The sequence below is a fragment of the Puma concolor genome, chromosome B2 (assembly GCF_028749965.1).
Source record: "Puma concolor isolate L17-30 chromosome B2, mPumCon1.1.hap2, whole genome shotgun sequence".
Taxonomy (NCBI): Eukaryota; Metazoa; Chordata; class Mammalia; order Carnivora; family Felidae; genus Puma; species Puma concolor.
The window spans coordinates 8,287,264-8,311,524 of NC_141671.1; the positions used below are offsets into that span (position 1 = coordinate 8,287,264).

The 24,261-nt window shown below is 42.3% G+C and overlaps 1 protein-coding gene across 7 annotated transcripts in view; it reads right to left on the minus strand.

Annotated features, from left to right (window-relative positions):
* Positions 1 to 24,261, minus strand: part of LOC147580701 (uncharacterized) — a 550,245-nt gene that overhangs the window by 518,747 nt on the left and 7,237 nt on the right. For 6 of the 7 annotated variants that reach the window (XR_015251012.1, XR_015251013.1, XR_015251015.1 and 3 more), the window contains exon 2: positions 2,394 to 2,506. The exons of the other annotated variant lie outside the window; for it this stretch is intronic. Coding sequence is in view for 1 of the 6 variants with exons in the window: in XM_086706139.1 (XP_086562265.1) it covers positions 2,394 to 2,506 (113 nt within the window). In the remaining 5 variants the exon portion in view is untranslated. The remainder of the gene's footprint in view (positions 1 to 2,393; positions 2,507 to 24,261) is intronic. 7 annotated transcript variants of the gene reach the window in all.

Consider the following 24,261-nt stretch of genomic DNA (forward strand, 5'->3'; position numbering starts at 1 on the left):
AGCCCGAGGATTTTCAACCAAGAAGATCATTTCTTTTTCACTCTTTACCACTAGCAGAATGGTATGGAATAGACCAGCTTTTGCTATTGGAGGGACTGGTTGGTAGACAGGGCTCGGTCATCAGACAGACCTAGGTATCAATTTCCCCAAGTGTGCATTGCCTCCTAGAAGACCCTTACAACAGAGATGCCCTCTAACATGCACCTGATGATCCCAGACACATTTGCAACACTATACTAACGCAGGTAGAAATTTTACTTCCTGTTCCCATCAAGTGTTCAAGTGAATGGTTCTTTATGTTTACCCTACAGGTTACTGTTGATTTGTCTGTCTTCCCAGTTCTTTGGCTCTCACTCACCCCAGTTCCCCATTACTGACCCCGAACTCCCACATTTACTGGTAACCTTATTAAAGTTAGACTCTGCATTTCATAATCTATGAACACTTGGTTCACTTTGCTGACACACTTAACCTCACCAAAATTACTTGGGCAAAGAGCTCTGTAACAACCATTGGTTACAATTATTCCTTTCCTGGGGCAAAAAGTTTCCATTTCCGTTGAGACAAGATCCCTGTCTTCAGCACCAGACCTGTTTCCCAGGAAAGCTACCAAAAATTCTGACTCTTGTCGCCAGTTGTTGGGGAATACCAAGAACACGAGCTGCTCTGACAGAGCCAACATACAAATGGAGGGATTCGGTAGCCTCTGCCCGGTATGATTTGAGGCTCCCTTGCAGAATTCTCTTCTGGACTACCTGAGCCCTGCTACCTGAGTCTCCACCACTAGTGAATCATGTCTTTGCATTAAGCATTGCCTTCTGGAAAACACTCTTCAAAGAGTTATCATATTTAAGTTAGCTGGTGGTCAAAGGGGTGGGAGGGGAGACAGCGAGGAGAGGAAAAAGGAAGAGAGCTGAAATAAAGGTGGTAACATAAAGCTTTGTGTGTTGAGAGTTTTATTCAGGACTGCATTGCAACATTAGTGCAAACAGAGTAGGTAATAATTATGACAGAATGATTCTAGCACGGCTCAAACCTACAGGCTTATGCCTAATGTGGTCTTATTATCTATTTACAGGAAGCTTAGTAAATAGTGCAGATTTCACCTGATGTGTAGTTGGTCTACTGGTTCAGTATGAATTATAAGTTCCTTTAGGAGAGTGACTCTCAACTATGGGCAATTCTGCCCTGCTCTCCCAGGAGTTCTTGGCAATATCCGGAGATGTTTTCGGTTGTCACAGTTGGGGGAGAGGCTGCTACTGGCATTGACTGGGTAGAGCCCACGAACGCTGGTAAGCATCCTACAATGCACGGGGCAGCCTCTCCCAGAAAAGACCTGTCCAGCCCAAAGTGGCGATCATGCTGCAGTTGAGAGACCGTGCTTTAGGGTTATAGGCCAGCAGCCAGGGTTGTGGAAATGATAGAACTGTAGTGTAGTAGCTTCTAGTTATGTCTTGCAGAGGAACAGGAATCCACGGGTGTAAAAGCATGAATGCAAAGAGTGGCCCTGGGATGTTGTCCCTCTTCAGAAACCCCCTGTTACGTTCAGCCCCGTGACCTGCTATTGGGAGAGCTGTTTTGTGGACCTTATACTTGACTATCCATTGCCATTTCAGTAGCCAGAGGGCTACGAATCTTTACCAATTCATTTTAAGAGTTTTATGGGGGAAAATGTCCTAGAAATGAACCGCTCGGTTGACGTATCTTGAAGAGTGGCAAACACGCTTTCGTTCCCAGCTTCTAGCTGTTCCAGCCAAACCAATGGCACATAGTTGTCCCGCGATGCCATCTCCCCTGGCCCCTCCTGAGGGCAGTCACTGCCTCCTACCTTCCTGCCAACAGTGTATACTCTGAAGCCCTCCCCTGCTCTCCTTCTCCTCCATCCCACTCCATCCTTCCCAAAGAGCCACAGCAGCTACGAACAGAGAAGGTCCCACCATCACCTACTTCCCTCTATTGACTGATGCACTTGAATGGCTACTCACCCTTAGGAAACGGATTACCTCACAGGATTTTATTTGTGGAATAAAAGGGTTTCTCCATTCCACCCTCCACTTTGGCAAAGCCACTCCAGACATTAAAGGTCACAGGGAGGGGCGCCTGGGTGGCTCAGATGGTTAAGGGTCCCAACTTTGGCTCAGGTCATGATCTCACGGTTCGTGGGTTGGAGCCCCGCGTCGGGCCCTGTGCTGACAGCTCAGAGCCTGGAGCCTGCTTCGGATTCTGTGTCTCCTTCTCTCTCCGCCCCTCCCCTCCCTCAAATATAAATAAACATTAAAAAAAAACCACACACACAAAACTTTACAAGTTGCAGGGAGACCTCGGGCGAGGGCAAACCCAATCTGGAAATTTCATGAAGCACAGGTAAGTCCGTGTTAGTACCGAAAGCTTACCTGGGGAAGGGGAGAGGTGTTACGACTGCTTCGCGCCCGGGAGGGACCCAGCACGGTGAGCCTGCACCACTGGACACTCTCTGAATCAGGGAGGACCCGCCAACTTGGCCAACCTGGGAAGAAAAGAAGTTTTCTTCAGTGTTTCCTGAACCCAACAGAACCATACTCTATTTTTAAAAACATGTATTTAATTATTTATTTATTTACTTATTTATTTATAAATTTACATCCAAGTTAGTTAGCATATAGGTTTTTAAAAAATTATTTATTTATTTATTTATACATACACGCATACATACATATATAAAAGAACCATGCTCTTAAACAATAGCCTCTTCTGGCGACCCCCTCCCTCTCTCTGGTTTCTGTCGGTCGGCCAACCAATCCATCGATTGTTCCCCTTAGCATGGAGGCTTCTAGATACCCATTTCATATCTTCTGGCACATAGCTGCTGGAACCGACATTCATACTGGAGGACTGCTATTCCTTTGGTGCCGCAGGAGCCCTGAGATAGTGCCACAGAGCCCGTCTTTAACCCTCCTGTATTCTGACTCTGATTGTGTGCTTTCTGATAATCTGTGTCCCTGGAATGCACCCTCGTGGCTAATGGAAGCATCATTTTCTGCAGTCATGATCCCTTTTCAGGAGACTCTGGTTTTAACCTGACTGGTATCTGTAGGATAAAAGAGAAATGTTGCTGAGTAGTGAAGAGAATATGTGCAGACCTCCAGCCAGAGGGAGAAGAGGAGAGGGGGAGGGAGGGAACCCAACTAATCTTCATTCTCCCAGCAGAGATATAGAGGCTGGGAAACATCTCTGTAACAACCAGCCATGGCTCGCTCCCTTTTACGCTCCTTTCCATAAAGCACTCAGAGAAGAGGGAAAAAAAAAAAAGAAAAATTCAGTCTGCCTATTTCCCCGAGGCTGTATTCTCTCAGCCAAGTTGTGACAAGCCACTGATTTCTACCCTATAAATTATTTAAAATTCCACCTTCACACTGGGATTGGAAAATCAATCTCCCTGATTAAAAAGTGACCAGCTTCACATTTCCAAATGTCTCTTTAATCTTTTAATTATGTCTGGTTACAGACAGCACGAGTCTCCAAGAAGCGGAGAGTGGCATTCTGTGCTAACTGAGCTCCAAAGATCTATACGCCCATCAGCCTTTCTACTTCACCATCTGGCATTGCTACCGTCAGGTGGGGCTGCTTTTAGAAATATTGCCAGAAGAGAAGAATCTTGATACACTCCTATTTCAGTATCACACGTAAAGTATTGTTGTTTATAATCTCTCAGCTAAATGAAATATTATGGGACTAGCTGGAGACTTTGCAGATATGAATGCCAGTTTAATAACAAGCACTGGGGCATATGGACGTTTGGGCACTGGCCTGAGAATTCAACCCAAACCCACCGTCATACATAGGGCTAGCCAAAGTAACCCAGGCAAATGTATACATTTGTAAATTGATGCTGCGTGCCAAGATTTCTGGGAGAAGAATTGCAATCAATTCAACAACACAATTCTTCATGGAAAAAAAAAAAAACCAAAAAACCAAAAAACCCTGCTTCTCTCTAGTAAGCCAGATGAAAACCAGTCTCCAGAAGACGTTGAAATGTAAGCAACAGATTACTGAGTGCAAAACGAGGAGGAAGGGATCCAGGTAAGACTTAAGAGTGATTCCTGGAGAAGTCGTTTATGGTGTGCATTGTTTAAAAACGCAGCGAAGTCTGCGATAATGTGGCCTGAGAAACCAAACCACTTTAAAACCCAAAACAAAGACATGTAGCCAGTTATTCTTAACTTTATACCCTGAGGACCATCAGCAGAGATCCCTGCTGGCTAATCAGCTCGCCTAAACACTGTTTTAAAATCTGCTTGCCATGGTATGAACCGCACTATAAATCTCACTGCCCCTTTCCCAAGTGTCCAGTGGAGAAAAAGCACCACATTGGGCATTTCAAGGTCTAGTCTAAACAGAGACCAGGTCAGAGGCTCCAGGGAGACACCTCAGAGCTGACACAGCAAATTCCAGCTCCCTCCCTTGTAAGTCTTCATGGCTGGGATGTCCGGGAATTATTAGAAAACACTGGTGAATCTGAACAATAATGATGTGCTCCATGGTCTTGGCATGGTGTGTGTATGATCATGGGAGTCTGTACAACTCTTGAACTTAAAAGACCTTATCTAGCGTTGTGTTTCAAGAGCCACACCTGGTATCTCTTAGAAGTAACGAAAACTTGTTATTTTCCAAGGCTATTCTGAAAGAGATGATTTAACTCCTGCCCCCTACAAAATTGCACAAAATTGCTCAAATCTCTGCACTAGATATCTCAAAAGTCTAAACTTCAGCTAATTTAGACACTTCAGTTGAGCTGATTGTGGTAATGTGATGGTCTGATATTTTCCCTTACAAAATCAACTTTTACATGTTGTGTATTTATGCCCTTAAAATTTTATTTTAAATTTGTTTTGTCTTAAGTCCTATAATCTTCCCTGGAGAACACACTGGACCCATTCCTTCCTTTGGGATTGGAAGGATCATCAGCTCAAAGCACTGCCCTCCCAACTAGACCTTATTTAATTGTAAAGGCCAAAACAGTGACTCAAGATAAACCATCAAACATTCATTAGGCATCTACATTGGCCAAGTGATAGGGGGTAATTGGTATAAATACACATAGTGGTGCCTGGGTAGCTGTTTGTTGGGTGTCCGACTCTTGACTTTGGCTCGGGTCATGATCCCAGGGTCGTGGGATCCAGTCCCACGTAGGGCTCCACAGAGCCTCCTTGAGATTCTCCCTCTCTCTCTCTCTCTCTCTCTCTCCCTCCCTCCCTCCCTCCGCCACTCTCCTCTGCTCATGCTCTTTCTCTAAAAACAAAACAAATATTTAAAAAATATACAGAGATATCAGTTTGATATATATTTCGATCTACGGAGTTTAAAATGAAGAGAAACATACTAAAAGTAACTAAATAAATACAAGATAGAATAAAAAAAATCCAAAAGACAGGAAAACCCATTTAGGCCAAAATAGAATACGTTTCCTTTTAGGTTCATTGATTATGAATTTCCTAAGAGGTGCAAATGAATGTGCCGATTGGCTGTCAGTTGCACAGACGTCATAATCCCAGTCCTGGGCGTCGATGGGATGTGCCCTGGGGGGAAAATGAAGGAAGGAGACCCGATGAGCAACCGTACCCGAGAGTGCGAAGTGGGGCGCCTGGGCACGCTGACAGTACAGGGCCTGCTTGGGATTCTCTCTCTCTCCCTCTCTAAATAAATAAATAAAGCTTAAAAAGGGGGGGGGGGGAGGGGGCAGAATAAGCTCAAAGAAATCTTCGGAAGAGAGTTGAATCCAAACAGGTGTTGCAGAGAGAGCGGTGCGGCAGAGAGCCTCGGGGGTCACTATCAGATGAGAGCCCTCCGGCCGGTGGGTCTCTTCGGAGCAAGGTGCGCGCCCGCCAGCGAGGAAGGCACGGTCTCGGCGCACGACAGGCCTCCCGCAGACCCCAGGGCAGGACGACCCCGGCCAGGAGCGCGGTACGAAACCTCAGGGCCAACGCGCGGGACGCTGACTGCGGGAGCCGGGGCGTCTGCGACGGTCCCGGGCGTCTGCCGCCAGGGGGACGGGAGCCCAGGGCCAGCAGAGGCACGTGCTGCTCAGACCGCTCGCGGTGACGACGCCACTGAGGCTTGTTTCGTTTTGTGCACAAACAGCCCTGACGCACTGTCACCGCCCCGGCCACAAAGTGCCGGACGGTGGGTTAGCCAAACACGGCTCCCGCTCTCGTGAACGCAACGGTGGATGGACGATCTGGCCGGGGGCCACTCTCCAGCTCTGTGCAGGGAGAGCCACCACCATCACGTGCAACACACAGAACTCCTCGCCTCACCCTCTCCTCTGCCTTTGAGTCTCAGCGCGGAGCCTCACGACCGAAGATTCTCCTATCCGGGAGGCTGCTGAGAGACATGATTGCCAAATGGCCTTTTAAACTAAGAAAGCGGAGACAATCTGCTGCTTCAGACACCTCTTTTATTTCAGGGGCACTTCTTTATATGCCCTACCGCGGGGTACATAAGCGGGTTTGAATTTCAAGTGTCATTTGAGTGTTTAAAAATCGTGTTAGTGTTTCTTTTTTTTCTTATTTATTTTACATTTTTTAAAATGTTTTTATTTATTTTTGAGACAGTGAGAGACAGAGCATGAGCAGGGGAGGGGCGGAGAGAGAGGGAGACACAGAATCTGAAGCGGGCTCCAGGCTCCGAGCTGTCAGCACAGAGCCTGATGCGGGGCTCGAACTCACAGACTGTAAGATCATGACCTGAGCTGAAGTCGGACGCTTAACCGACTGAGCCCCTCGGGTGCCCCCTGTGTGAATGTTTCTTAGCTCTATTTGCAGCACCACAGAACTTGTAATCCAGGAGCTCAGAAAAGAATACTGGCTTATTAGTATCAGCAAATAGTTAAGAGCAGTCTAAAGGAAGAAACCTCAACCCGTGGAATCCAAACATCCTTTTATTTATTCCTTCATTGAATAAATACGCATTAAGTGTCAGCTGCGTGCCCCGCCTTGCACTAAGGGTGGGATTACACATAATAATAGCATATGTTCTCAGGGGCGCCTGGGTGGCTCAGTCTGTTGAGTGTCCGACTTCAGCTCAGGTCATGATCTCACAGTTGGTGAGTTTGAGCCCTGTGTTGGGCTCTGTGTGGACAGCTCAGAGCCTGGAGCCTGCTTCAGATTCTGTGTCTCCCTCCCTCTCTCTAAAAAGTAAACGTTAAAAATGTGTGTGTGTGTGTGTGTGTGTGTGCGCGCGCGCGTGGGGGGAGAGAGAGAGAGAGAGAGAGAGAGAGGGAGGGAATAGCATATGTTTTTTGCATTTGAAAGGATCACTGTCTGGTGGGAAAGGAAGAAAAAAATACTATCTATCATTCTGCACCTACTTCCATTAAGAACTGCCCTTGGCCCTTTATCTGTTTTTGCTTATTTAACAGAATAAATCTGTGAGTCAGGTATTATGATCTCAGTCTGATATAGTAGGAAATGTAGACGTAGCGAGATCAAGTAACTTGATGAATATCACACAGTTAATACGTGGAATTCAAACCCAGCTCCCCTGGCTTCAAAGTTCATGCTCTTTGCAATGCACCACTGGACCTCCTTGAAATGAGTAAGACCTTCCACCTGCCCCCAAAGATTCTGCACATGTGTTTACAAACAATAACATGATTACTGCAATAAATAGAATCACATTCAAGGCTTACCTAGGTCTCTTCTCATGGAGGAACAGTTTTGAACCCAGACATGCTACTGTATCAGCTCTGAAGGGCAAAGCTTGGGGAGTCTCCTAAGGAGAAGACGCATTTAGAGCTTCTATCTCTGGTGACGTTTCTGTAAGGTACAGGGCCCACTAAAATATAGCATCTATCGGTTTCTCTATGCATCTATATCTATGCATCTATGCATCTATATCATCTATAGCATCTAGCTAGCTATCTAAAATATAGCAGATAGCTATATGAACTGATTTCTAACCTTTCCACTAGCCAGAGTCTTGGATTCCCACATGAAGAGCATCAAGAGAATATTAACTAGGCATTTTTATCACTTTCGGGGGAATGGCGCTCCCAAATTGTTAAGCCAAGATGTATTACATGGCCTCGTAGTTACCTGTTTTCTTGTTAGTCTCTCTCACTAGCAGTGAAGCCCTCCAGGGTAAGGACCTTTGTTCATTCCCCATGGTATCTCCAGTTCATACGGCTATTTCACTACACTTCATAGGTGACCACTAAAATGTTTATTGAAAGAAGAAAGAAAACTGTAGCCTAGTGATTCACTGTTTTGTTGCTGTTGCTGTTTTTAAGTTTCTTTGCAAAAGTATGTACTAAGTCCTAAGAGAATGGTCAACACAGAACTGGATAACACAAACCCTGGGCCTGGTCTTTTTAAAAATTATTTTCATGTTTGTTTATATTTGAGAGAGAGAGAGAGAGAGACAGAGACAGAGACAGAATCTGAAGCAGGCTCCAGGCTCTGAGCTGACAGCGTAGAACCCAATGCGGGGCTCAACCTTACGAGCCATGAGATCATGACCTGAGCCAAAGTCAAACACTTAACCGACGGAGCCACCTAGGCGCCCCACCCTGGGCCTGGTCTTACCTTGGTAAGCATATCCAACTTTAGCATATTATTATTTTTAAACTTTATTTATTTTTGAAAGGGGGGGCAGAGAGAGAGGGAGGGGGGAAGAATCTCAAGAGGGCTTCGCGCTGTCAACGCAGAGCCCGATGTGGGGCTTGATCTCACAAACCTGTGAGATGATGACCTGAGCTGAAATCAAGAGTTGGACGCTTAACCCACTGAGCCACCCAGGTACCCCTAGAATATTATTAGTTTAATTTATAAGGGAAGACCCAGTCCTTGCAGGTATCAATACTAAAATAAATGATATGCTAGTATGATTTACTTATCAGTATGTTAAGGTCCAAAATTCCTTTAAAAATAAGCTGTAGCTCAGAAGTAATCATCAATTAAATCACAAAGTTCATGTTCATTTTATATACTATTCATCTCCACTCCTTCCTGGAAACCCACTTGAATGTCAGTAAAAGAATGCAAGTGTATAAACCTACAAGAATGAACAGAACAAAGAGGACAACAGTGGGCAAGAATGTCAACAAATGCCAACCTTATGCAAGCTATTAGAGCCATGATAACAGTTTAAGCAGAACACAGATGGCTGGAGTCTATGCCTCCCATCGGGGCAACCCAATAAGAAATAAGCTAGTCATCCTTCAGAACTTGGAGGGCTCAGGAACTGGAGCCATAGGGACCACAGAGGATACTGGTATGGAGTCAGTGGTGGACTAACAACCCATGTAGAGTGCGGTTAGCTCCTTAGGTCCATTTGTCATCATCATCTCCAACCCTCAAAGACAGCTGACTTATTCTGAACCAGACAGGCTCTGGACCAGGGACCCAAGGCACAGAAGACATAGAAACAGGGGCTATTAGCAAAAGTCTGATCATCAAGCTCTTTTAACCTCCTTTTTCACCTACTACGCAGAAGGCCACAGCCAGGCTTATAATCCCTAGGAAGATATTTGGAAGATCCTTTTGTGGAGAAGTTAAAGGGCGTTCAGGAAAAACCCTGTAGAATTCAGTGGTATTCTAGTAAAAATGTTGGCTCACTGCCCTATAATTCTATAGTGAATCTCTCAGTCAGTGAGCCTTACACATGCACACAGAACATTCAGTTGGCAGGTGACAGCCTCCAACATGAAAGACAGAGACAAAACAAGCAAACAGAAAACAAAGAAATCAGAGGGAAGATAGACAATACAGGGATTAGAAGAACACTTCCAATAAAATATGATGAATTTTCAGAGAGAGGCTGAAAAACATATTTCATCCTTGCAACAGCAATCTTAGAACACGAAAGATTCCTTGGAAATTAAAAATATGAGCCATGGTATTTTAAAAAAAATCTAGAAAGTTTGGGAGATGAAGTAGATAAAATCTTCCAGAAAATAAAACAAACAAACAAAAAATAACATGGGCATTAGGTGAGAAGAAAAAAGAAAATATGAGATTAATCCAAAAGTTTCAATAGTTGCCCAATATGAGTTCTATAAGAGAAATTGGGGTTGGGAGAAGGGAGAAGAAAACAAACTATTGAAGAAACAATACAAGAAAATTTCATAGACTGGAAGGATAGGGACATTTAAAGGCTATGACCACTTAATGCCCAACACAATAAATAGGAAAAGACTCAACCAAGGCATATCATTTTGATGTTTTAAATTCAGAATGAGAATTATTTTTAACCTAGAATTAATTTTCAGCCAAATTATCAAAAAAATTGCAAGGGTAGAATAAAGATATTTTCAGGTAGGAAAGTTCTCAGTAAGTTTACCTCACATGCACTGTTACTCAGGAAGGGTGTGCCACTCAAATGAGGTAACAAAGCAAGAAAGAGGAAAACATAAAAACCAGGAAGGAGAGCCTCTAATACAAGAAGGAGGTACAGAGAATCACTGAGATGATGACAGAGAGAAGTTCTGGGATAACAGTGATACTATGGCCCAAAAGAAACAGTGGTCCAGGTTGGAAAAAAAGAATAGAGGGGCCCCAGGAAGGAGGTCTTTAGATTCTCATAGATTATCTCTTCTATATTACTATGTGGAAAGTTTTGGGAAGACTGTTGGATGTTGTGGCAGAATTTAGGGACAGTTATATACAAAGTCAGGCTGATGAAAAACAAGGCAATTATTAACTCCAAGAAAAACAAAAAGGTGTACAAGAAAGGAAAGGTAATTATAGTGTAGTGTTAGCTCAGTAGAGAACATTATTTACATAGTTATAATAATATACACTCTGAATATTGATTTAACCAAAAAAGGGAACAAGAGGAAGCAGTGTTATGGGATAGCAGACTTAAATCCTCCCCAACTGTTATTTATTAAATAATGATCTAATAGAACGTATATATTACTTAGATATATGCAGGTAAATACCAGAAGAAACTGCTAAAATTAATTAAAAGTAGCTGCCTGCAGGGACTGGTGGTGAAAGGGTAGAACAGGAGAATTGCTGTGGGTTTTTTCCCTTTATGTAAAAAAGCCTTTTAGTAATATTTGGTTCTTAAGATGTATATATTTATCTGGATAATTTTTAAAGACGACAAACTGCCTTAACTCTGATTTTTAAAAAATGTGTATTTATTTTTGAGAGAGAGAGACAGCACACAAGTGGGAGAGGTGCAGAGAGAGAGGGGGACAGAGAAACCAAAGCAGGCTCCATGCTGACAGCAGAGAACCCAATGTGGGGCTTGAACTCACGAACTGCGAAATCATGACTTGAGCTGCACTTGGCCACTCAGCTGACTGAGCCACCGAGGTGCCCTCATAAGTCTGATTCTAATGAGGCTTACGGTCAACAAATTAGATCATATAATTTAAAGGATCATATAATTTAAACACAAACCTCAGAGAAATCAGACTATTTTCTAATGTAAAGAAGCCTAGGACATTTCAGAACCAATCTGAATGCATTTGCTCCTTCTTCTTCCATCTGTAGAAATCCTTAAAGTGTTAAAAAGTTGCACGAGTAGATACTCCCATATTTTCCCAAGATGTTTAAGAGATTAATTACGAAACCGTCACCACAATCTGGAGTGAGTATTTGTGCACCATACCACTCGCTAACCAAGGCTGAGAAACCGACTGATGTTGGAAGAATTTGTACTGTCTTTTTATTTAAGTTCAGAGAAGGCACCACGGATAGACGGGGTTGGAGCCAAATCTTCAAGTAAAATAGATGTGCAATGTGGCGACTAGGAGACAGTTTGTCCCTGATTTGAATAGAACAGCTTGGAAAGGAGTATGTAGGTCAAATTGAGAGTCAGAATGGCCCCAGGGGTTCTCAGAAACCTGCAAGGTTTGGTGAAATAAGACACTCAGAAGTCACAGAGAATGTAACCTGCTAATTCGTCCCCAAACTGGAATTTCTTCCTCACAGCAGAAATCCCTGGGAGACTAAAAAGGACTTTTCGCCTAAAGTGGCATCTCCTCCACCAGGCAATAGCTAGCCTCCCGACAACAACAATAACGTGTTAATGACTTTGATAAGGGAGGACGCATATCATTATCACCTCTTAATTACCTTTTGCGCAAGGGGAACGCAGCTGTAGAATACACAGATGGAGGAGGCCGGGGAGGAAGTTTCCCGTAAAGTGGTCCCTGTGATTCTCTGCCTCCATTTTGTATTATTCTGCCTCCATTAATTATCTTATTTTTGAAAAAGGTTACCATTAGTCAGGAAGCAAAGTACAGGTTGCGGGTGGTTCGGTTTTAATTACAAACATGGTGCTTACCTATAGGAAGATCATTTCCTCTGGGCTTAGTGTGTAGGTCCCCCGCTGATATCCCTCCCCATCTTCACATTCATGGGCAAACCAAGAACCAGGAGACACTTTGTAGGGCTGTGATTCCTAAAGAAGACAAGCTCCACTTTTTATGTGCCATGGCACCTTGCCCTACAGAAAGCCCTAGAGTAAATATTAGGTGAGAAAAATACATATGTCTACTGCAGGGATTAGAGAGGTCTCACTGTTTTGGTTTGGATATTGCTTTGAGATCCCTATTAATACACTGTATTTGTATGGATACGTCTACAGCACTGCTGTTTGTTCCACAACACAGTCAGCAAACTTCCTAAGCAGGAAAAGGATCAAAACTTGCTTCCATGGGTCACACACATTTCCAGGTAAGAGGAGGAATGGCTTTGATTTTTTTTTTTAATTTTTAATTTTATTTTATTCTAGAGGGAGAGAAGGAGCACGAGTCGGGGAGAGGGGTGGAGGGAGAGAGGGAGGGAAGGAAGGAGGGGGAGAGGGAGAGAGAGAAAGAGAGAGAGAGAGAGAGAGGATCTTAAGCAGACTCCACACTGAGTGCAGAGCCCTATGTGGGGCTCCATCCCACGACCCTGGGATCATGACCTGAACCAAAATCAAGAGTCAGACACTCAACCGACCGAGCCACCCAAGTGCCCCTGATTCTTATTTAGCAAGCTTTTCAAACTCTTGCCCATCCTTTATACATGTGGGATGTGAGTCCCCGAAACTGAGTTCTGAGGTGCCTTGTTCCCCAAAACTCTGCTCAGTGGCCAGCCAGGGAGTAATTCTTGTGCAGTAAATCAATACTTCTCTCCACACAAAAGGCAGTCATCAACTTTACATTTCCTTTGCAACATGCTCTCTGGGAGTTGAAGGTTACCTGAAAGCAATTCCCATTATCACTCCAGAATTCCTCTGTCTTAATGTTATCTAGCCCTCAATGGAATTATTTTTCAGCTGTACAAAATTCCACCCCAATTCCCTGTTCATTTTTCACTGTTATCATCTATAATATTTAATGCTTCTGTGACAATTCATTTCAATTTATCTCCCTCAACAGGTTTGCAAAATCACTGCCCACAAGAAAGAAAGATAGGAGAGGGAAAGAAAGAAAGAAAGAAAGAAAGAAAGAAAGAAAGAAAGAAAGAAAGAAAGAAAGAAAGAAGGAAAGAAAGAAAGAAAGAAAGAAGAGGGAGAGAGAGAAAGAAAAAAAAGAGAAAGAAAAAAAGAGAAAGAAAGAAAGAATGAAAGAAAGAAAGAAACAAAGAAAAAGGAGGGAGGGAGGGAGGGAGGGAGGGAGGAAGGAAGGAAGGAAGGAAGGAAGGAAGGAAGGAAGGAAGGAGAGAGGAAAAAGGGGAGGAGAGGGGAGAATAGGGGAGAGGAAGGAATGGAAGGAGGCAAGAAAGAAAGAAACTGGCCTGTGAATATTTTCGTTCTTAAAGCTTGTCTTGCTCTGTTATTTTTATTTTTACAGATTTTATTCTACTTAACTGTTTCTGGCCTAGAGGCAGAGGAGTTACAGAGGTTCTTTATATTCAAGAACTCAGAGCAATCTAAATCTAAGATGATCCCTCAAATATGAAGTTATCCTAAAACCACAAAGGAGCAGTGGGCTCATTTTGAGATGACCACAGATCCCAGTCTTTGGACGGGATAAAATGAGATTAGAGAAAGTGCTGTCTAGATTAACAGCCATCCTGATTTTCCTATAGTGAGTCTGCGTTGCACGTCTAATTTTCAAAAGCTCAATGGGGCATCTGAATTTTGTGAAACGTAGTTCACCGGTTTAGACGTATTCCTCACACATAAGCGGAGGGAGAGCCCCTGCTCCAGCCTGTACCCTCGTGGCCCTCTGGCTGCCGGGGTCAGGCGCGCCCCTTACGTCACCCCAGGTACATGGCAAAGAGGGGGGAATGAGAGAGAAAGGAGAGAGAACGCTCCTTTCTCTTCCACCCCACCTGTGGCGGCCTCCCCAGCTTCACCAAACCCGCAGCCTCACTTTCCAAAAGCCCCTGATCCTTCTTTTTCTTGGTCCTAGAAATCAGTCCTCAGTGGTGCTCCGAGGCTGGGACTTTACTACAACAAACGGTAATTTTTACTATAGACAATGGTGTTTGGGAATAACCTAACCTATCATCTCACGCATCTATCTCTGTCCCGGGTTGAGGTTGAAGTTGCAGGGCAAGGGCGTGGGGGGGGGGGGGGGGGCGAAGCCCCGAGCTGCTTCTGTGTTTGCTCTCAGGGCGGCAACATAAGACAACCGGGGGGGGGGGGGGGGGAGGTCGAGGCAGAAAGGAGCCCCGGCTTCCGACAGGTGTGCAAGTGAACACGGCAAGTCCCATAATGGGCCAGTGGAGCGGGAGAGAAGGGGGTGCCTCAGAGCTCACGCGGCCCCAAGCAGGTGTGTGAGTGGGTGGGCGTGGGCGAGCAGAGACTGCAGACGGGTGGTGCTGGCCCCCAGCGGTCTTGGTCCTCCCACCGCCCCTTGTCCGCTTTCACGCGTCATCCTCCGGCCCCTCTCCTCAGCCCACCCACTGGAAACTACCAAAGCACATGTCTGGAGCTTTCCATGACGGCCTCTGTTCCGGGTGTCTGTTCTACTGACCCTACGAGCAATAATAGCAAAAGCCAGGGTGCTGGGCTCCGGCCTCAGACTGCCCAGTTGTGAACCTCAGCTTTGTCCTTATTTACTGGGTGGCCTTCCTTAACCTTCTGTCTCCGTTTCTCATCCGTAAATGGGCTAGAACAGCCCCCTGGGGTGCTGTGAGAATTAAAAGTGACATTGAATAAGAAGCCCTATCGAATAGTATCTCATTATTCTCTCCTAGTAAGAGTAAGCTCTCAGTAAATACTAAACTTACTCAGAACTGTCATTCGCCCATAAGTAGAAACCTTATATACACTCTCTCTAATCCTCGTCTAAGCCCAGGAGGGGGTAAAAGGTCTGAGAAATTCCAGAACTTGGTGACAAATCATCATCTCCCAGACTGCCTCTCCTACCAGGGGAATATCCAAAAACCTTCTGTCACACTGCTTATCTCCATTTCCAACTGACGAAATGTGGCTGCGGTACACAGAGCTCTCTTAACCTGCCCCCGTGTTCTCCATGCTCCTCCAGGAAGCCTCACTCCCAGCCACCATGGGAGAGGCTGGATGATCACTTATCCCCATGTAGTTTGCATGGAGGGAACAGGGAAAGAGGGTACCCCCTCCTTCTTGAATGGTAGGGTAAGGGGAGCACGGAGAAGCAGGTGAGAGGGGGCGGGTTGCCATGGTCCCAGTGGACAGATGTGGAGCTCTGCTGCTTTCTGAAAAAAATCCATTTACATCTGGTTAGATTTTATAGCATTAATATTATGCTGTGCTAAACTTCAGGTACACAGTGGATATAACCAGCTTTCATGTGTAGCCCAAGGACAGAATCACTATGCAAAACTGTGTTTGAATTTGAAAAAGGTGTCCTAAAGTTCCAAAGAATATTCTTAGCAATGAGCTCTTAGGACATAACTGGTATAATGTGCAAACTCTCTGTATGAATTTAAGTCAACCTTAGTCATTTTCTTCCTAAGAATTTGTAGCAAATCTCCACAATTGGATCAATGAGAGTTAAACCTCAGTAACCATCTGTTTTGACCTCACAGGGCTGCAAAGCTGTGGCCTTCAGAGGGAGGGAGTTGCTCTCTGCAGTTTTAAGTGTCTCCTCAGCTTAATTCTTTCCACATTGTATCACTGGTTTGTCTTTTCCAAGAGACCTAGCCAGGTTGTAGTTACTTTTACATCTCCATAGCCTAACACGGTCCACCTTTCAGTAGGTGTCTGAGAATTCTGGTTAAATGAATACATTGATAAAAGTCATAGTTGAAGAGCTATCAACTCTGCAAGCATGTGGAGGCTAGGGAAGGAAGGAAAGAGGGAGGGACCAGAGGATGAAGGAAAGGGTGGAAAGAAGAAAGTAAGGATTAGGGGAAGGAAGGAAGGAAGGAAAACTGGATGGAAGGATGGAAGGAAAGACGGAAGGGCTATGGAAATGGTTCTCTAATACAGCAGAGTTCATTTGCCCACCTACTAGCTGAATTTAAAAGTTCCAACTCTAAGATCTTATGAATTATTGAACATCTATTAGTGGACTGAGCACTTGATGGCTACTGAGTGTCCATCCCACTGGGTGAGGAAAGGGAGAGTGAGGAGAGTTTAGCAAATAGACATTAGTCACAAAAGTTATGCTAACTGGGGAATTAAAGTTCACTCATGACACAAAGGACGGCACATGCTAGCTCCTAATTAGGTTCTAAATGACTTGTTATGGGTGAAATTGTGAGGTCAGAGGGGAGGAACGGTAGTAGGTATTATAAGCTGGAGGAATCAGGGACGATTTCTCGGAGATTTGACACTTGGGCCGTCCCACCTGGAAGGATCATGGGGAAGAGCAAGAATCTCAGTGAAGACCGAGGCTGAGATGACTCTGTTTGTGGATCATGGGGGCCAATTTGGCTCTGGAGAGAAATTGGCAGGGCGGGGCCAAATCAGCAATGGCCTTGGAAGTCAGCCTGAGGAATGTTAGCACAGGATGTGGTGGCAAATAGAAGCAGGCTGGGAGGTTTCTGAGCAAGACTCCTTCCCCATTATTTCTCTTCTCTTCCTCTTCCCAGTGGATGAGGTGACTTGAATTGGCTAGAGTCACCCCGTGGGTGGTGAATTTCCCAGAATGTGGCAGATTAAAGTGGTGGTGGCATCACCAGGCATCTCATTGTGGTTCCCAGATGGTGATAAATCTAGGCCAGGAAGCGCCACTGTTTCCTCCCCAAGTTCTGTGACTTCACAGAAGTTGCAGGAAACAGGGTGGAGATGGGAATAGAGAGCTTTTCTCCACTGCCTCAGAGGGTGGTATTTTACAAGATGCATATGGAGCTGGCTTAGAGCTGAGATGGTTTCCACATGTGTGCCACTGCTCATGACAGATAAGAAACTCATCAGAGAAGTATCCTCTCGGCAACACAACTCAACGTTGGGTGATACTACGTTCAATCTTTCTAGATCATCAAGATTTTGTATGGATAGAAAAGTTGTCTCTGAAGACAAATCCTAAGTGTTACTTGATGGATTACATAATAATGGCTATCCATGAAAATAAATTCACCACAAAAATTGAGCTATCATAACATCCTGATTATCTCAGAATAATAACTGTTTGAAGCCATTGTGATATTCATAAAGCATCTGAGCTTTCACAAAATGAAAATATGCCAGAACGTAAATTCCCTTCAAAATTTATGCAAATTACTCGATTTGAATAAAATAAATGTTAATTAAGTTTACATATGCAGATTAATTCTAGCTAGCCATGTTTTCATACTTAGTTATTAACCACAGTTTTCTTTTTATGTCTCATTGAAATTAGTCTTATTATTTAGAAAATATTGATGAAAGAATGCTTTAAATTTCTGTGCGTTAAATGTGAAATATCATCCAAATAAGAAAAAAAGACATATTTGAAAATATACTATGAAACAATAAGAAATGACTTTATGGGATGAATTTTACATTAATTTGAGATTTTACTGGCGATCAGAGAAACCATGTGTATTTGCGCCTATCTTTATTGTATATATTATATAGCTGTGGTCCTACTGGGTCTGTATCTCCATCAACTCAGTCTTAGGATGATTTCTTATGGGAACAATACAAGGGATCTTCTATCAGTGAATAAAGTAGAAAAAACATGTTTGGGGGTAAGTACTGAGAAGCAAATTTGATCTTTTGTTTTATATGCCAATGAATAACCATAGCGGTTTTCATCCATGTACCCCTGCAGCCTAAATACATTTCAAATCACATTTGCAACCAACATGAAGGATCATTGCTTACAAAATCTATTTTGTAGGCAGAAAAAAACTCATCGCAAGAATAGACGAGGTGTTTGAAAAGGGATTGTTACTAACAGATAAAATCAAATCTGGCTGTCTTCACTTCGAGCTCAAAGTACTTCTCATTGACCTCATGTACCACCTACCACTGGACAAGATCTTAGCCCAGAGAAAGGCTCACAGAAGGAAAACAAAGGATCTTAGGATAAGACTCCCTATCATATACCACCTCTTTTGATTCATACAGGAAATTAAACCACTGGTTCCCAAATATGGTTGATCCTTAAAAATCGCCCATGAGGTTTAAAAACATGCAACGATCAGGGCCCACACTAGAGCTAGTGAAATATGACTTCTGGGGGTGGAGTCTTTTCAGACTTCTTTTTCCAGAAAAATAACATATGTTTACTAATCAACTGCCTGACACACTTCTGTATTGCTTTTTATTTCCTGTTTCTCATCATCCTCTTATTTTTATTTATTTATATATAAATAATAAATACATAATAATAAATATATATATAAATATAAATTATAAATAAATATATAAATTTTCTACATTTTCTGGGCCCTTAGTCTTTTAAACAGCTCCCTCCAAAGGATTTTGATAATCTTGCAGGTTTGGAAAGCAGCAACTACTACTAAAAGGTCTCAAGAACACTCTGTTTTAGAATGAAAAAAATTAAAGAGAAATAATTTGGGCTGCGGGTGTCTTAGTCATCATCTCAGCAGTGTTTATGGAGATGGTTGTCAGGGCAAGAAGATTTGTGAATGAAACAATACAAAGGGAAATATATACAAAGAGGAGATCGTTCTTACCCCGGAAGAAACAGACCCAGCTACACTAGTTCAATATTCAAGTCTTACTCTGAGGCCTGTTTCCATTCTCTATAATGGTAGTCTTGAATGAAAAAACGCTCCCTACAGGGAAGAATGGCTATCAAAGAAGTTTCTTTTATCTTCTTTGCTGCACACAGTTCTATTAACCACTGTTATAATAGGATTCCTCTGAAAACCGAATACAACGGCAAAAAACAACAAAATCACAAACTTAATATTCCTCCCGAATGTTTGGTAGAGAACTTTAATTAATCTAGCATTGTGATACACGGGTAATTAGGATGTTTACCATTTCATATAATGTATTTAACAGTAAACACAGCCTGAATATAATTTTTTTGTGATAAACCAAAGAGCATGGTGGATGGTCAGTCATGACTTTAGTTCTCATTGTGCCAATTCTTTTTTTTTTTTTAATGTTTTTATTTATTTTTGAGACAGAGAGAGACAGAACATGAGCGGGGAAGGGGCAGAGAGAGAGGGAGACACAGAATCTGAAGCAGGCTCCAGGCTCTGAGCTGTCAGCACAGAGCCTGACGTGGGGCTCGAACTCACAGACTATGAGATCATGACCTGAGCTGAAGTCGGACGCTTAACCAACTGAGCCACCCAGGTGCCCCTCATTGTGCCAATTCTTTAAGTGCAAATGCACGCACACAAAATTGGCATGAAGTGACTAAATGGGAATACGTGAGTCCTCTCTGCCTTTCCATCATGACAACGTGTAAGAAGACACAGTCAATGGGGAAAAGGCATCATGCATGGGTGCACACATATTTGTCTAAGCCACTGGTGGCCTACACAACAAACATTTATTTCTCACAGTTCTGGAGGCTGACATCCAAGATTAAGGCTTTTGGATGTCTGGTAGGAGCACTCCTTGTGTTTGCAAATAGCAGTCTTCTTGTTGTACCCTCACATGGCTGACAGAGCAAGCTCCAGTCCCTCCCTGGAAGGACACTAATCCCCTTCATGGGGCCTTCATCCTCATGGCCTCGTTTAAACATAATTACCTCCCAAACTCACTGGCTAATACCATTCCTCATGGGTTAGAGTTTCACCATATTAATTTTGTGCAGCTATTGAGATGATCCTAGAATTTTCATCCTTTGTTAATGCGGTGTATCATGTTGATGGATTTGCAGATGTTGAACCATCCTTGTATTCCTGGAATAAATCCGACTTAATCATGGTGTGTTTGTTGAATACCATTTGTTCTGATGTATTTGTTGAATTTGGTTTGCTAAGATCTTGTTGAGGATTTTTACATATATGTTTCTAAGGGATATTGGCCTGTAATTTTCTCTTATTGTGGTATCCTTTTCTGGTTTGGGTATCAGTGTAATGCTGATTTCATAAAATGCATTTGGGAGCATTCCTACCTCTTCAGTTTTTTAGAAGAGTTTGAGAATGATAGGTATTAACCTTCTTTGAATTTTTGGTAGAATTCACTGATGACTTGGTCCTGTCTTGGTCCTGGACTAATGTTTTTTGGGAGAATATTGATTACAGATTCAGTCTCCTCACTAGCAATTGGTTTATTTAGTTTTTCTCTTTCTTCATTATTCTCTTTTGGAAGACTGTATGTTTCCAGGGATTTATCCATTTCTTCTACATTGTCCAATTTGTTGGCTTATAATTGTTCATAGGTCTTTTACAATCCTTTGCACTTCTGTGGTATCAGTTGTAATTTCTCCTCTCTAATTTCTGATTTTATTCAAGCCCTCTCTCTTTCATTTTGTGAATCTGGCTAAAGATTTTCCCATTTTGTTTATCTTATCAAAGAACTAGCTCTTAGTTTCACTGATCTTTTTAATTGTCCTTTTCGTCTCTATTTCATTTATTTCCACACTGAACTTCATTATTTCCTTCCTTCTACTAACATGGGGATTCATTTGTTCTTCTTTATCTAATTCTTTTAGGTATCCAGTTCATTTGAGATTTCTCTTGTTTCTTAAGGTAGGCCTGCATCACTATGAACTTCCCTCTTAGAATTGCTTTTGCTTCATCTCATAGACTCTGATATATTGTATTTCCATTTTCATTTGTCTCAAGGTTTTTTTTTTTCTTTTCTCCTTTGATTTCTTGATCTATAGATTATTCAACAGCATGCAGCTTAATCTCCAAATATTCATGATTTTTCCAGTCTTCTTTTTATAATTGATTTCTAGTTCCATACCATTGTAGTCAGAAAAGATGCTTAATATGATTTCAGTATTCTTAAATGTATCAAGACTTGTTTTGTGGCCTAGCATGTGATCTATTCTAGAGAACATTCCATGTGCACTTAAGAAGAATGTATATTCTGCTGCTTTGGATGGGATGTTTTATATATATCTATTAAGTCCATCTGGTCTAATGTGTCATTTAAGACTGATGTTTCCTTATTGATTTTCTGTTTAGATGATCTATACATTAATGTGAGTAGGGTATTTAAGTTTCCTACTATTATTGTATTGCTGTCATTTTTTACCTTTAGGTCTGCTAAGATTTGCTTATATATGTTTGGATGATCCTATGTTGGATGCATAAGTATTTCCAAATGTAATATCTCTTGTTGGATTAACCCCTTTTTGTTACGTAATGCCCATCTTTGTCTTTTATTATAGCCTTTGCTTTAAAATTTAATGTTTTTTTTTTAATTTATTTTTGAGAGATAGAGAGAGACAGCATGAACAGGGGAGGGGCAGAGAGAGAGGGAGACATGGAATTGTGTCTGATGCAGGCTCCAGGCTCTGAGCTGTCAGCACAGAGCTTGATGTGGGGCTCAAACCAGTGAACTGCGAGATCATGATCTGAGCCAAAGTCAGATATCTAACTGACTGAGCCACCCAGGCACCCCTACAGCTTTTGCTTTAAAGTGTATTTTGTCTGATATAAATTTAGCTACCCCAGCCATCTTTTGGTTTCCATTTGCATGAAACATCTTTTTCCATCCCTTCACTTTTAGCCTGTGTGTGTGTCCTTCCACCTCTTGTAAATAACATATAGATGAGGCTTGTCTTTTTTATCTATTCAGCCACTCTATGCCTTTTGATTGGAGAATTTAGTCCTTTTACACTTAAACTCATTATTGATAATTATTTTAATAATTTAGCTTAATAATTAATTTAATAATTTAATAATAATTAAAATAATTATTGATAGTTACTTTATGGCTATTTTGTGGAGCTACTCTGTTCCTTTTTTCTTCTCTTGCTTTCTTCCCCTGTGGTTTGATGGCTTTCTGTACTGTTGTGCTTAGGTTCTTCTCTCATTATCATTTTTGTTTAGAGAGAGGGAGTACAAGTGGGAGAGAGGAAAAGAGGGAGAGAGAAAGAGAAAGAGAGAGAGAGAGAGAGAGAGAGAGAGAGAGAATCCTAAGCAGGTTCCATTCTCAGTATGGAGCCTGATGTGGGGCTCAATCCCATGACCCTGGAATCATGACCTGAGCTGATATCAAGAGTCAGACACTCAACTGACTAAATCACCCAGGCACCCCTTTCTCTTTATCTTGTTTTTGTTTTTTTTAAACATAGTTTGCACAGATCTTTTTTTTTAATTTTTATTTATTTTTGAGAGATAGAGACAGAGAGAAACAGAGCATGAGCAGGGGAGGGGCAGAGAGAGAGAGGGAGACACAGAATCTGAAGCAGGCTCCATCCAGACTCTGAACTGTCAGCACAGAGCCCGACATGGGGCTCAAACTCATGAAATGTGAAATCATGACCTGAGCTGAAGTCTGCCACTTAACTGACTGAGCCACCCAGGTGCCCCTATCTTTTGTGCATCTATTATAGGTTATGAATTTGTGGTTACCATGAGGCTCACGTATATGTGTGTGTGTGTGTGTGTGTGTGCGCGCCAATATACACACAGATCAGTCTATTTTAAGTTGATATCAAGTTAAATTTGAATGCATTTTAAAGCTCTGCATTTTTACCCTCCCCATCCCATGTTCTGTTTTTGATTTCACATTTTACATCTTTTTAAATTTGTGTATCCTTCAGCTAATTACTATAGTTAACATTTTTACTACTTTGTCCTTTAAATTTCATAGTAACATTATAATTAACCTCCTTTCCTTTAAATATAGATATTTGCCTTTACCAATGAGATTTTTACTTTCATATTTTTTCTTATTACCAACCAGTGCCCTTTCTTTTCTGCTTAAAGAATTTCTAACATTTCTTGTAAGGCTGGTTTAGTGATGATGAACTCTTTTTAGCTTTTGCCTGTCTGGAAAACTCTGTGTCTGCCCTTCAATTCTGAATGATAACTTTGCCAGGTAAAGTTCTCTTGATTGGAAGTTTTTTTCCTTTCAGTACTTTAATTTATCATGCCACTCCCTTCTGGCCGGTAAAGTTTCTGCTGAAAAATCTAATGACAGTCTTACAGGGGTTCCCTTGTATGTAATAAGTTGTTTTTCTCTTGCTGCCTTTAAGGTTTTTTCTTTATCTTTGGACATTTTAATTGTAATATGTCTTGGTGTAGGTCTTTTTGGATTCATGTTATTTGGAACTCTCTAGGATTACTGAATCTGAATGTCTGTTTCCTTCTCCAGGTTAGGGAAGTTCTCAGCCATTATTTCTTCAAATGAGTTTTCTGCCCCATTCTCTCTCTCTTCTCCTTCTGGGACTTCTATAATGCAAATATTACCCTACTCGATGTTGTCCTGAAGGTCCTTTAAGGTATCTGAACTTTTTAATTTTTTTTTGTTGTTGTTGTCCTTTTTGTTGCTCTATTTGGGTGAATTCCACTTCCCTGTCTTCCAGATCATTGATTCTTTCTTCTGCTTCTTCTAGTCTGCTGTTGAACTGCTCTAGTGTATATTTCAGTTCAGTTATTGTAATCTTCTGCTCTGTGACTTATCTTTGGTACTTTAATATATTTTCTAACTCTTTGTTGAAGTTCTCTCTGTGTCCGTCCATTCTTTTCCCCAATTCAGTGAGCATCTTTATGACCATTACTTTGTATTCTATATCATGTAGATTAATTTATCTGTTTCATCGAGATTTTGGTTTTTGTTTGTTTGTTTTTAGAAAGAGAGCACCAGCAGTAGAGGGAGAGAGAGAATCTTGAGCAGGCTCCACACCCATTATGGAGCTTTATCTCATGATCCTGAGATCATGACCTGAGCCAAAATCAGGAGTTTGATGCTTAGCCGACTGAGCAACCCAGACACTCCACATCCAAGGTATTTTTTTCCTGGGGTTTTATCTTATTCTTTCATTTGGCAGGTATTCCTTTGTTCCTTCGTTTTGCTTGACTCTCTGTGTTT